This window comes from Salvelinus namaycush, chromosome 7 (assembly GCF_016432855.1).
Source record: "Salvelinus namaycush isolate Seneca chromosome 7, SaNama_1.0, whole genome shotgun sequence".
NCBI classification, from domain to species: domain Eukaryota; kingdom Metazoa; phylum Chordata; class Actinopteri; order Salmoniformes; family Salmonidae; genus Salvelinus; species Salvelinus namaycush.
Window position 1 is genome coordinate 43558176 of NC_052313.1, and position 14326 is coordinate 43572501.

At 44.7% G+C, this 14326-nt stretch overlaps 1 protein-coding gene across 1 annotated transcript in view; it reads left to right on the plus strand.

Moving 5' to 3' along the window:
• The window catches only part of LOC120051268 (tyrosine-protein phosphatase non-receptor type 4-like), a 36198-nt gene extending 23723 nt beyond the window's left edge, over nucleotides 1-12475 (plus strand). The window contains exons 15-26 of the mRNA XM_038998038.1: nucleotides 145-306; nucleotides 1875-2031; nucleotides 2140-2280; nucleotides 2406-2565; nucleotides 3550-3746; nucleotides 5127-5217; nucleotides 5350-5414; nucleotides 5713-5859; nucleotides 6047-6175; nucleotides 6355-6503; nucleotides 6856-6991; nucleotides 9131-12475. Of these exons, the coding sequence (XP_038853966.1) occupies nucleotides 145-306; nucleotides 1875-2031; nucleotides 2140-2280; nucleotides 2406-2565; nucleotides 3550-3746; nucleotides 5127-5217; nucleotides 5350-5414; nucleotides 5713-5859; nucleotides 6047-6175; nucleotides 6355-6503; nucleotides 6856-6991; nucleotides 9131-9553 (1957 nt within the window). The 3' untranslated portion in view covers nucleotides 9554-12475. The remainder of the gene's footprint in view (nucleotides 1-144; nucleotides 307-1874; nucleotides 2032-2139; nucleotides 2281-2405; nucleotides 2566-3549; nucleotides 3747-5126; nucleotides 5218-5349; nucleotides 5415-5712; nucleotides 5860-6046; nucleotides 6176-6354; nucleotides 6504-6855; nucleotides 6992-9130) is intronic.
• Nucleotides 12476-14326: the final 1851 nt, after the last annotated feature.

Below are 14326 nucleotides of genomic sequence, written 5' to 3' on the forward strand. Positions count from 1 at the left end.
ACGGAGGGTGAAGGAAATTGGGCTATAGATGTAACCTACTGTTGAGGAGGAGGAGCGATGTCAAGTAACTCTAAATAACTTTGGATGACAGTACACTCGGGTACCTTACATGGCCCTCCCTCCTCCTCTCTCCTCTTGTCTCAGCAGGAACTCCAAGTTTGCACAAGAGCGCCTGCGGCCGTCCTCCGTGGGACACCTGCTGGACCATGTGCTCTACTACGACCATGCCTCGCCCTGCCCGACCTTCACCAATCACAAGTCAGCCTCCTCAACCCAGGCCAACTCCATCAGCCTAGATTCTACCCCGTAAGTCTGTCTGCCACACACGCCCACGCACACACAGCCCTGAGTCATTTCAAACCAAAACATCAGAAAAAAGAAGAAACATGGACACCGCTCTTGATAGTATCACTGCTCTTTAATTTATACGCTTTAGGTATCGGCCTCAAGGCCTCTGTCAGAGCGTTGAGGCCGATACCTAAAGCGTATTAAAGAGCAGTGATACTATCAAGAGCGGTGTCCATGTTTCGTCTTTTTTCTCATCTTATTCAACTGTTACCATGCACCTGCAACAAAGACCAGCTCAGATGTGCTTTTGAATTTTCAAACCAAAAGACCAGGCCATGAGCATCTCTTTCATCGAGACTTGATCGGGTTGAATGTCCTCATACCGTAAAAACACAAACACACACACACACACACACACACCGCCCTCTAATTTCTATGTCTTTACAAACCATTTGTTTTTATTATGTAAATACCCCGGGGCTGTAGCACCAAGCTCCGGCTGCCTGACGACTACAAAATAGGCCTCTTTCATGGCTGTCATTTAAGCGTCCATAATGAGGTTGGTGCTTGGCAGGCAGGCCGAAGCCAAAGAGCTGCAGCAGTAGGTTGGGGCTGCAGGCACATCACAATGGTGAATGCTTGTTATGTTAATAACACAGACAGAGTGGGCTGAACCATTGCAAATCTTCTTATAACATCAAGGAAATATGCCATTACCTCGTTTCTCTTTCACTCTTGTGAAGGATGGTGACACACAGACAGTATTCTCTGAAAGAGCAGAATTCTTTGAAGTGGTTTGGCGTGTTTGTTTCGACTTGGATCGGGTTTTTTTCTCTCTCTCTCTCTCTCTTCTCTCTCTCGCTCGCTTGCTGTTTCCCTCTTTCTTTGGATAGGCACTTCCTCAGTGTACCTGTGCCTGTCGTTTTTGACCTTATCGCTCTCTGTGGTCCTCTGTGCATCTCTGTGACTCCTTTTGAGGAGTCCATAGCGCTAGGCGCTGTTTATTTTGGTGAGTGCTGTCCCAACCAGTTAACCTCCTCCAATGCAGCTCAGGGCTGCTCCGAGGCAGACAGCAGGCTAGACAACATGGATGCTCTCAAGCTGAGGGTAATATGCTGGTTGGACACACAGCGCCTCTCCCAAGGGGCTCGTAAGCTGCTCTAGTCCACAGGTTGAGGCTATAGCACTGAGCAATGATAGGAAATAAGGGGGAAGAGTTCCTATGAACTGAGAAAACTCTCTGCTCTGACTGAGCCCTGTAATGATTCAGTGTACACAGAAGATGATCATTGCCTTCTGAGAAATGGGGTCAGGTGAAAGGACCATATTCCATTGAGAAGTTAAGCTCTGGAACGTTACAGTTTCCACTGTGCAGTTAATGTTGAGTCAGAGAGCTCTCGACTAAGCGTGTGTGTTTCCAGGTTCACATATAACCCTCAAAAAGGGGGAAAGCACACGCAATAACACGCTTAATTTATGTATTTATTGACTTGTTCTCAATAAAACCAGCACTGGGTTGAGGTTTGAATATGTATTCTGTATTCGAATTTTGCCGCAAGGACTCATTTGGATTTGTCTGTGTCCAGGTCACCAGACTCGACCGTCGACGGCCAGCCGCCCGCTCTTCCCCCTAAGCAGACCAGGAGGCCTCTGTCCAGCCAGTCCCAGTCCCACTCTCAGCAGGAGTTGGACAACCACATCAATGAGCTGTACGACACGCCTCTGTCAGAAGACAAGACTATGGTAGGAGAGAGACCTCCGCGCGCACGGACGCACACTCGCGCGCACACGCTGTCATTTCGTTTGACTAAAACTTTGTTTTGTGCTCTGTGTTTCTTCTCACTCTCACAGCCCAATGGAGTGCTTCCTCATGACAATCTGGTGTTCATTAAAATGTGCCCCGACGAACAAGGACGATTTGGATTCAATGTGAAGGGTGGGCTGGACCAGAAGATGCCTGTGATCGTGTCCCGAGTGGCCCCGGGAACAGCGGTACGTGTCCTACTACCTGGGCCACCGTCACTGCCAAACCCCTGAATTTCTCAAATGACCTTCACATGTAATGAATAATGAAAAACACACTGTTCTCTTCTATTCTGTTTTAATGCCCTCCCCAGGCTGACCTGTGTATTCCCCGGCTGAACGAGGGAGACCAGGTGGTTCTGATTAACGGTCAGGACATCTCAGAGCACACCCACGACCAGGTGGTCATGTTCATCAAGGCCAGCTGTGAGGAGAGCGACTCAGGAGAGCTGAACCTGCTGGTCAGACCCAACGGTGAGGAGAGAACAGAACAGCCCTCTAACAGGCCTTGTGGTCCTTTACGGTCGTTTATGATCCTTTGCGGTCCTCTGTAGCTCAGTTGGTAGAGCATGTCAACGCCAGGATAGTGGGTTTAATTCCCCGGACCACCCATACATTTAAAAAAAAAAATATGCACGCATGACTGTAAGTCACTTTGGATAAAATCTTCTGCAAAATGGCATGTATTATTATTCGATTTTTTTACAGCAGGGTTTGTTAAACCATAGCTTGCCTGTCCTTGAAACAAGAGGGAGTGAGGGACCATAGCTTGCCTGACCCTGAAACAAGAGGGAGTGAGGGACCATAGCTTGCCTGTCCCTGAAACAAGAGGGAGTGAGGGACCATAGCTTGCCTGTCCCTGAAACAAGAGCGAGTGAGGGACCATAGCTTGCCTGTCCCTGAAACAAGAGCGAGTGAGGGACCATAGCTTGCCTGTCCCTGAAACAAGAGCGAGTGAGGGACCATAGCTTTCCTGTCCTGTATTGGGTCAATACAGATCCACTATACTATAGGCATTGGTTTGATTAAAGCTGGAATCCTTTGCGGTGAAATGGCCACGTCCGTGTGGGATATTACAACAACAAGGACATTACTTCAAACAACAAGCACTGTTTCATTCCCCCAGACATGGTTGCACGCGTGATAGAGCAGCAGTGTGTTCTACGATTGATTTTTTATTATGTTTCTGGATGCTCATCTCCTTTTCAAAACCAAAACAACAACAAATGTGCCTGGGGCAGCCAGTGGCGCTGTCTCGCCTAATGCGGATCTCAGCTTTAAGGCAGAGCATCAGTCGGACAGTGTAATGATGTGGCTTTTTTAATGTGGCTGCTGCCTTTTTGCCGTTCCCTTTTCTCTGTTTTGCTGTCGTTGTTGCTTAGTTTGTCTGAGTGCCTGTCACCTGCGATGGATGTGCAATGTTCAATCACGCTGTCATCCTTCCTGTCGTTCCTCCAGCCATGTATGACCTGGTGGAGGAGGAGAAGCTGGAGGATGGAGATACGGAGTCTAACTACCAGTACTCCCCAGAGAGGGCTCCCCAGGACCAGCCCCAGGACCAGCCCCAGCCAGACCACCACCCATCCTGCTGGAGAGACTCCATACTACAGCTGAAAGAAGGCTTGAGCACTGGGGCCGTACAGCAACAGTTTGATGTTAGTCCACATATACTACAAAATATATATATTTTTGTAGTTAACGTTAGGTTTAAAATCAGGTGTTATGACTTTGTCGGTGACTCCCCGCATACCTGCCTCCAATACATGAGTCATCCCAATAAGTGATTTAATTCATGAGGGTTGCAGGTAGCCTAGTGGTTAGAGCGACAAAGTGAAAAATCTGTCGATGTGCCAATGAGCAAGGCACTTAACCCTAATTGCTCCGGGGTCGCCTTTGACAATGGCAGACCCTGGTCGTGACCTCACTCTCTGAGGGGTGTCTCAGAGGGAGTTGGGATATGCAAGAAAACACATCAAATAGGACAGATATAAACACCCACCAAATTATATTATAATTAAATGCCAACCTGCGAGTACTGGGTCCATACAGGCACAATTTGATCAAAGATTTTTGTAACTAACCCAAGATACAGCACAGCCTGTTTCCATTGGGAGCAAATTAAGCATAGTGGGTAGAACAAGCAAGGAGGTGGGCAAAGCCAAGCACGAGCTAGTGAGATCCTATTGGTGCATTTTAGCATGTATTTGCATAATTCCATTGGGGAACGCCTACTCTGTGAAGTGCTCATGTGCAATAACTAAATAAGCCTTTGCACTCCTAAACAATGCACTTTTTGGAAACGTTGGCAAAGGGTAAAGTTCACAAACTTAGTCCTTTCTTTCCGTAAACATATTGTTGTTTTGGGAACAAAAAACTGTATGGAGATCATGCTTCTTCGATGAGAAAATCTACAGAATGTAGGCCCAGTTCCATCTCACTCCATATTCTGCCACTGCTGGCCACCAGGCTTCCTCTCCTCACCATATCTGGTGGGGAGTGGACATTTCAACTGGGTGCTTCAGATTTATACATCCAGTGTAACATCTGGCTCCTTGCTCTATCTGTGGTGTGATGTTAGTCCACTCATACTAACTATAGTAATATGCTTGTTGTTCACATGGGCCAAATAACTAGCGCTACCTCTGTGGCCCAATGGCCCCTGTGACTCTAAACTGCTCCAAGTCCACTTTGATGTTATTAAATGCAGTTGGTTATTCAACGTTTCCACTGGTTCTAGAATGTATTTCACATTGCACATGGCCAAGACTGATCAGATAGCATCTAAGTAATTTACCAGAAAGAGAGAGATGGAAGAGAGTAAAAAAGAGAGATGAAGGGAAATATTGAAAGTCTATTGCTTCCTGTTATTGTTCCACACTGTCTGAAACATTTCCTGTTTGTGTTCCACTGATGGGTTATCCGTGAGAATGTGGTTTAGTGTAACGTAGAAACCAAGCTCATGTCAAGGCCAGGTCTGAACTTCAGTTAACTTATGACAAATGTTAACCATTGTTTTTTGTTGCGATGTTTCTCAGCAACTCTACCGGAAAAGGCCTGGATTGACAATGTCATGTGCCAAATTACCTCAGAACATTTCCAAAAATCGATATCGAGACATTTCACCATGTGAGTATACTGAACCATCAGAAGTGACATCTTCTGTTGCATATGCTGTACTTCCTCATACAATGATGTAAGTAAATGCCCTCTGTCTCACCTGCCTCCCCTTTCTGTCTCTTCCTGTATCTGCTGTCTCAGATGATGCAACCAGGGTTATTCTGAAGGGCGAGGATGGGGACTATATCAATGCAAATTACATCAATGTGAGGGCCTTCTCCCTTCTTCTTTTCTTGATACTCAACACTCTTTGATATATACGCCACAATCTTAGATTTTATTACCAAGACCGGACACCTTCCTTCGACCTAGGTAATGAATATCTCATACAGACAAAAACACCACCCGGAAAGAGACAGACTGACTTTGCTTGATAGATACTCACTTCTTAAAGTGTGTGTACATAGACTGAAACATGGATTATGCTTACATATATGAATTTGCCAATATGCAGCTATACATATGTGTATGTTTGCCAACCCATGCCATTCTCCTGACCCATAGATGGCGATCGCAGCGTCCAGTGCTGTAAACCGCTACATCGCGTGCCAGGGCCCGCTGCCCGCCACCTGCTCTGACTTCTGGAGGATGACTTGGGAACAGGGCTCCAACATGGTGGTCATGCTCACCACGCAGGTGGAGAGAGGACGGGTATGTCACGTCCCCAACCAGGGTTCGCTCTCTCCATTTCAGCCCCTTCCCAATGCTTTTGGTCTCGTTTTGTAATTTCTTGTGGTAACATATGAGGTGAAAATGAAAGACGTTTCCAATCCCCGCAAAGAAAATAGACAAACTATTCTTCCTCTTATCTCCAATGATCTTTTTGTTTCATTCCCAGGTGAAGTGTCATCAGTATTGGCCCAACTCTGGTGCCATCGCTACCCATGGGGACTTCCAGGTGTCCTGTGTGACAGAAGAAGGGAAATCAGCATTTCTGGTCAGAGAGATAACTCTCACACACCTGCAAGTAAGGACCATTTCTTGTATCATCTCTCGTGGACAGACTACGTAAACATCGAGCATCTGACCAAAATGACTTGAGATTTTATTTCTGGGTTAACCGAGATTACTTCTTGCACTTGGTGAAAACTGTATGAAAAACGTATAAAAACATAATCATACATTTGATTGACTGATTATATTCAGAGTGAAGAGAGCAGGCCGCTGACTCAGATCCAGTACATGGCCTGGCCTGACCACGGTGTTCCAGACGACTACACTGACTTCCTGGACTTTGTCAGTCTGGTCCGCAGAAAGAGGGAGGGCAAGGAGGAGCCGGTGATAGTACACTGCAGGTAAGGCCTAGTTCAAACACAAAACACTGCATACACTAACAAGGAAGCTCTTATCCCCTCAACTAACATCTGTAAGCCATATCGCTGTTGATACAGCTTTGAAGTAGGTCTAAGGCATTTTACGCAACATCTTTGAAGAATATAAGCCTTTGTACATCTGCCTCATAGCCTGACTTAAAGAAAACAGGTTCCCTTTTTCTTCGAATCAGACGTTAAGACACTTTACATGTTGTTGTAGCAACAGTGATTGATGACAGTGTAAGTTGAGGGAATGAGGGTTTGAATCCTCTTCTGTCATTGCTGCCCTCTTCAGCCTCATCTCACTCACCTCGTCCTCTGTGTCTCTGTGCAGCGCTGGGATTGGTCGGACTGGGGTGCTCATCACCATGGAAACAGCCATGTGTTTGATTGAGTGCAATCAGCCTGTGTATCCGCTGGATATCGTGAGGACAATGAGAGACCAGAGGGCCATGATGATCCAGACCCCGGTAATCTGATCTGTGATGCATAGAAATGAGACTAAGAGAACAGCGGAGGCTCTTACCGCAATAGACGGGTTGGTTGTTTAGCAACAAAGCCGACACATGCGCAACTATGGGGCAAAACAGACGGGGTTGGCTTAGACCAGGGGTCTCCAAACTGTTCTAGCATGAGAGCGACTTTTAAAAGAATTGACGCGAGCTACAATTTTTTTAATTTTATTATAGCTTTCAAATTGGCACATTCTTCTCTACCATGCAACTCTTCCCCGGGTCCTTGGTGTACAAGATAAACTCAGCAAAAAAAGAAATGTCCCTTTTTCAGGACCCTGTCTTTCAAAGATAATTTGTAAAAATCCAAATAACTTCACAGATCTTCATTATAAAGGGTTTTAACACTGTTTCCCATGCTTGTTCAATGAACCATAAACAATTAATGAAGATGCACCTGTGGAACTGTCGTTAAGACACTAACAGCTTACAGACAGTAGGCAATTAAGGTCACAGTTATGAAAATTTAGGACACTAGAGCCCTTTCTACTGACTCTGAAAACACCAAAAGAAAGATGCCCAGGGTCCCTGCTCATCTGCGTGAACGTGCCTTAGGCATGCTGCAAGGAGGCATGAGGACTGCAGATGTGGCCAGGGCAATAAATTGCAATGTCCGTACTGTGAGACGCCTAAGACAGCGCTACAGGGAGATAGGACGGACAGCTGATCGTCCTCGCAGTGGCAGACCACGTGTAACAACACCTGCACAGGAACGGTACATCCGACATCACACCTGCGGGACAGGTACAGGATGGCAACAACAACTGCCCGAGTTACACCAGGAACACACAATTCCTCCATCAGTTCTCAGACTGTCCGTAATAGGCTGAGAGAGGCTGGACTGAGGGCTTGTTGGCCTGTTGTAAGGCAGGTCCTCACCAGACATCACCGGCAACAACGTCGCCTATGGGCACAAACTCGTCGCTGGACCAGACAGGACTGGCAAAAAGTGCTCTTCACTGACGAGTCGCGGTTTTGTCTCACCAGGGGTGATGGTCGGATTCGCGTTTATCGTCGAAGGAATGAGCGTTACACCAAGGCCTGTACTCTGGAGCGGGATCGATTTGGAGGTGGAGGGTCCGTCATGGTCTGGGGCAGTGTGTCACAGCATCATCGGACTGAGCTTGTTCTCATTTCAAGCAATCTCAACTCTGTGCGTTACAGGGAAGACATCCTCCTCCCTCATGTGCTTCCCTTCCTGCAGGCTCATCCTGACATGACCATCCAGCATGACAATGCCACCAGCCATACTGCTCATTCTGTGCGTGATTTCCTGCAAGACAGGAATGTCAGTGTTCTGCCATGGCCAGCGAAGAGCCCGGATCTCAATCCCATTGAGCACGTCTGGGACCTGTTGGATCGGAGGGTGAGGGCTAGGGCCATTCCCCCAGAAATGTCCTGGAACTTGCAGGTGCCTTGGTGGAAGAGTGGGGTAACATCTCACAGCAAGAACTGTTAAATCTAGTGCAGTCCATGAGGAGAAGATGCACTGTAGTACTTAATGCAGCTGGTGGCCACACCAGATACTGACTGTTACTTTTGATTTTGACCCCCCCTTTGTTCAGGGACACATTATTCAATTTCTGTTAGTCACATGTTTGTGGAACTTGTTTAGTTTATGTCTCAGTTGTTGAATCTTGTTATGGTCATACAAATATTTACACATGTTAAGTTTGCTGAAAATAAACGCAGTTGACAGTGAGAGGACGTTTCTTTTTTTGCTGAGTTTATGGATTATCTGGTAATATAATGGTACATGAAAAATTCTAGGGGTCTGAATTTAGTTTTCTCTGTGAATTTTTTTCTTCAGTTTTTAACTGTCAATATTACAATAATTCATAGACAAACAACAGAAATTGATGTTCTGAGTCCATGTCAATGCCTAAATCACATCCGAAGACAATTTGAGGTCTGGAAAAAAAATACGAACAAATTTGTATTTTTGTGTGTAATTCTAGCGCATCTATCAAGAGAGGAATGTGTTGGCCTAAGCTATGTTTCTGCTGTTAAGCTGAATCTAGTTACTCTATGACGTTGGTGTCATCAGTACCGTTCACTCTTATTTAACCCCGGTCTCTTTGCTCTGTTTGCTTCCAGAGCCAGTACAGGTTTGTCTGTGAGGCGATCCTCAAGGTGTACGAGGAGGAGCTGGTCAAACCGCTGACGCCCACAAAGCCCCTGACACCCGTAGAGTCTCTGACGCCCACAAAGCCCCTGACACCCGTAGAGTCTCTGACGCCCACAAAGCCCCTGACACCTGTAGAGTCTCTGACGCCCACAAAGCCCCTGACACCCGTAGAGTCTCTGAAGCCCACAAAGCCCCTGACACCCGTAGAGTCTCTGACGCCCACAAAGCCCCTGACACCCGTAGAGTCTCTGACACCCACAAAGCCCCTGACACCCGTAGAGTCTCTGACGCCTACAAAGCCCTTGACGACTTTAGAGCCCCTGACACCCACAAAGCCAGAGGTAGAGACAGAGACAGAGTCGGCTTTAGACCTTCTGGGACTGACTGACTGACTGACTGACTGACTGACTGACTGACTGACTGACTGACATTGACTGACACAGGGCTGCATGGGCCTAAGCACCACCCTCTTCTTCCACAGCCTGTCTGTCTGTCTCCCTTTCTCAGTCACAATAGTTTCTTCCCACATCTTGAGTCTGGCAAGAGAAACTAGTCACAACCATGGAGACAACTACCGAACAACCACTCAAACTGGCCTGGGAGGGGAAACAAAGCACTGTTGCACTTTATGACGACAAAACGCGATACTTTGGAACGAAAGAAGAAAAAGAAGAACAGAAGTTACGATGATCAACTGGAATTTGGGATGTTAGCAAGTGTCCCGGATCAAGAGAGAAGTGAGAAACAGAACAGTAGCTGGGTTGGATTAGATTGCTGTAGTGTCAGTACTTTCAGACTAACCTTCATAATGAACAGGACAACTCAATGGAAAGTGGACTGACGTTTGTTTTCAACCCATCAGTGCATCATCACCAGGTGTCATATCAGTGGTTTCTTCACAGACTAGTCTCTGTCTTTGATCACTCCGTAGACTTAAGAGTCAACGTTCTATTTTTAAATCAAAAACTATTCATCATCAACTAAAGATCCGTTCAGAAGTGTGTTGACCCTCTCTGTAAGGTCCTAGTAAAGCTCTCTGACTTCTACTCTATGGCACTACTCATCTTATCATCTCATTATTTCCCTCATTGAGGCTATAGGTTGTCTGATTGTTTCGATCAGATGGGTACTTTTTTGAGCTTTTATATTTATTAGTCTGTAGGTTGGAATCATCTCCAGTGCAAGTTCTTACAGCTCCAAGTCCTTTGTGAAGGTGTTCCAAACCAGGGTAAAGGCAGGGTAGGTTAGGAGCAATGGATGCTGCTGAGGGGAGGACGGCTCATAATAATGGCTGGAGTGCGGTCATTGGCATGGTATCAACCACATGGGAAACCACGTGTTTGATGCCATTCCTTCGACTCTATTCCAGTCATTGTTATGAGCCGTCCTCCACTCAGCAGCCTCCACTGGTCAGGGGAGGCATCCTGCCTCCTTTACCATCTCATTAGCTGATTACCTGTCATTGAGCTCGGCACTACGTGGTGGTGGTGTTGCTGGGTTTTTTTTGAGGCAGCTATTCAACTTTGATTCGAGATGGCTCATCATGTGATGTTACATCGGTCTCTCCAAGATACTATGCGACTAGCCCAAATCTGGGTAGTATTTTTATGCAGGTTTTGTTATTGCTAGTAACATAGAATGATCTTGCCATGCAGGATTGGGTCGGTACAGTACAAAGGTGGTTTATCAAGTGTCATTGCATCAGATTTTGAAATTGAATATGAGGTATTCAGAGCTCTCTGAATAAGAGTATTGGGGGTTTTGGTACCATGGTACTGTACATTGGGATTTTATGCAGTTGGTGTACAGTACATACAGACGGTACAGGACCAATAGGTTTTTAGCCTTGTGAGTAAAACAAAATGTTTTCAAATTAACCATGTGTTGAAAAGCTATAAGGCTCAAGCGATAGATTTGCTTCTGATATTTTTACAAGAGACCCTTTTTGCTTCTTGGGAATGGACAGCACTTTTCAACTGAACGTGTAGCATATTTGCTGCTATGCATGATTAGACCCCAAAAAATTATTTTGGAATTGTATATAATTGTATCAATTTTTGTTGGATGTAGACACCACTATAGGAAATTTAAGCTTATATGGTGTCATCTAGATTTGTGTAATGTAACTAGTGTAAATTTACTATGTTATAAATTAAGACTTAATGAAATTAAAATAATGTGAGACAAAGTTATTTTTATAAGAACAGAAAAGTTCAAAACTTTTCCACTGTAAAGTCCTGCTGGAATTAGACATTATTGTTATGGGAAAGCATTGCAATAGATGTATGCTGTGTAAAAGTGCTCTCCATAAGTCCAGTGGCAGTGGAAAGAATTGGGACGGGCAACATGAAACTCTGTACACTGACAAATAGATGAATTAATCACCATTAATACTGTTATCTTTTGACAATTTAAACCCGCATAGTGATTTTATTCCCATGATTTCTGGTTGAATCAATAGATGTGATTGTGCTTTTGAAATCAGAAAGCTGGCTTGGTCAAACTTAATGTAGCTGATACTTCTGCAGTGGGTTTATGCAGTACCTTGCTGACAATGTTTACAATGGTTCGTGAGTTAGTTTTGTGATTTAAAAAGGATGTGTATCTACTGAAAGTCAGTGTGTTTACAAAAGCTGTTGTGCGACAGGGAACTTCGGCCCAATCAGATCACCCACCACTGTGTCCCCAATGGCACCCTATTCCCTATGTAGTGCACTACTTTTGACCGGGCTCTGGCCAAAAGTTGTGCACTAGATAGGGAGCCATTTGGGACTCAGACGGTGTCTACCACTTCAACATGAAATAGACTGAGGCACTGGAATGTTTATTTTACCAGGTTGTCCCATTCAAGGTCCAACACCTCTTTTTCAAGGGAAACCTGGATCATATGTTTGGTTTTTATTGCGCGATGCTTTTCTACCTGATCATCATCATCATCACTTAGTAATAGTACAACATTCTGCACAACTGTGATGTAAATATAAGCTTCATCTGTGAACTAGTGAAATATATTTAAAGATCAATCAGGAGGATGTACAAATGTAATGTTTGTGGTGAAGCTGTACAGAAATTGAATGTATCCATCTCCATCTTTTAGTTTGCTCGAAAACGTAAGGGATGTACAATTTTACTTTTGAGGGGAAATATTTTTCATACTACTGTACTTGTAAATGCAGGTAAATATCAGATTCTCAATTGTGTCTCAATGGGCTCTGCCTGGTCTGCGACATGCTCTGTGTTTTTGTTGTAAATAGGAGCCATATCATGTCAGTGAAGTGCCAATGTTCTGTAAGTAAAGTCTAATTTCTGCTGTATTTTTTTGTTGACATGGTCCTTTCTTTCTATGCCTTGACTGTGAATATGTACACAGCACCAACACTGCTTCATTTGCCTTTCCACATTCACCATTCTAGATTCAACACTGCAGCAACAACCACCATTGAATCAGAATTCTGCCCATTCAATTTCTACTGTATACAGTCTTTTCTATGATGTGACAATACAGTATGTATACAGTAACACTAATAGCCAGGTCAGGTTAGGGCAGTCAGCTGGAAGGAGTGGAGTCAGGCTGTATAAGTCACACGCTCAGCACCTCCCTCTCTACTGGTGAGGCAGGCCTAGTTGTCCATGTTCAGCAGAAGGAAACAAAAATTATTCTTGCCTTTCTATCAAGATTCTCTGCCTCCACCTAGTGTTCAATTTCAGACTGCTGTGGCTGATGATCCTGAGGCAAACAACTCAACTAGGCTACAGCAAAGATGTTGTATTATATTCCTCTCTGACCGCAGGACATTATATTGCAAAATCCTGACATCTACAGAGGCTATAGGTCTGATGAAGATGTGGCTTGTCTCTTATTCTGTGTTTAGTGACTGAATGACTTGAGTCAGTAGAGGGCTCTCTTGCCAAGCTAGAAGGGTCTTCAGAACTCAGAACTAGTTGAGGTTTCTCAGGCCATAGGTGTTGTAGAGTGTCAGTGAGATAGGCTGTACTTGGGGCGTGGGAAGAGGTTAGCCAACCGTCAATGGGACATGCCATCTGTGTGCTACTGGATCTAAGGCTGACCTGGATTGTATTCATTAAGCACCAAACGGAAGAAAACAGGCTAAAACAGGGAGGAACTACCTAGACTTGTCCAATAAGAGACACTTTAGTTTGGTTTAGTTTTATGCAGCAAAAATGGTTTGCTACAATGTGCACTAATGGATATGACCCTGTCCTGCTGCTTTGCAACAGAGTGTTAACAGACTGAAGGCCACATAAGGCCTCTGTCGTCCATTCATTCAAAGTCAAGTTGAACAGCACTGGAATGGTGTTTTATGACACTCATAAACATATACCCTTTTGGTGCTCTGCTGCCCTCAAACACAAAGGCACTAGTCAAACCACACCAGCAACAAATAGTCCAGCACATCTGACAGAGCCACAATTCCTTACCGCACTCTTTTCAAGCACATTTTGAACAGCACCTTTGACCTTGAATGACTGGCAACTGATAAGACAGATACTCAGATGACAGACCCAGAAGTTGGACAGCAGGGTTGGGGTCAATTCCATTTCAATTTAAGATGTACAGGGGCTACTTTTAAACACTGAGCCCACTGCAAATTCATTACAAAAGAGAACAACTTTATTTGGCAACACAAAGACAGTTTGTATATAACCCATAATAAGTGTGCATACAAACAGTAATTTAGTTTAATGCTTCGGTTTCAAGTGTAGAATTAGAAAGGCAACACTGAAACTTTGACATTGTTGTGGAGGAAAAGTACAGTCAACAAAATGTGTTCACAAAAAAGAAAAGAGTACCAGTCAAAAGTTGACACCTACTCATTTCAGGGTTTCTTTATTTTTACTATTTACTACATTGTAGAATAATAGTGAAGACATCAAAACTAGGAAATAACAGTAACCAAAAAAAGCTGCATGAGGTAGTCACCTGGAATGCATTTCAATTAACAGGTGTGCCTTGTTTAAAAGTTTGTGGAATTTCCTTCCTTCTTAATGCGTCCTTCTCAGAGTTCAAGTAACAGACATCTCAACATCAACTGTTCAGAGGAGACTGCATGAATCAGGCTTTCATGGTCAAATTGCTGCAAAGAAACCACTACTAAAGGACACCAATAAGAAGAAAAGATTTGCTTGGACCAAGAAACACGAGC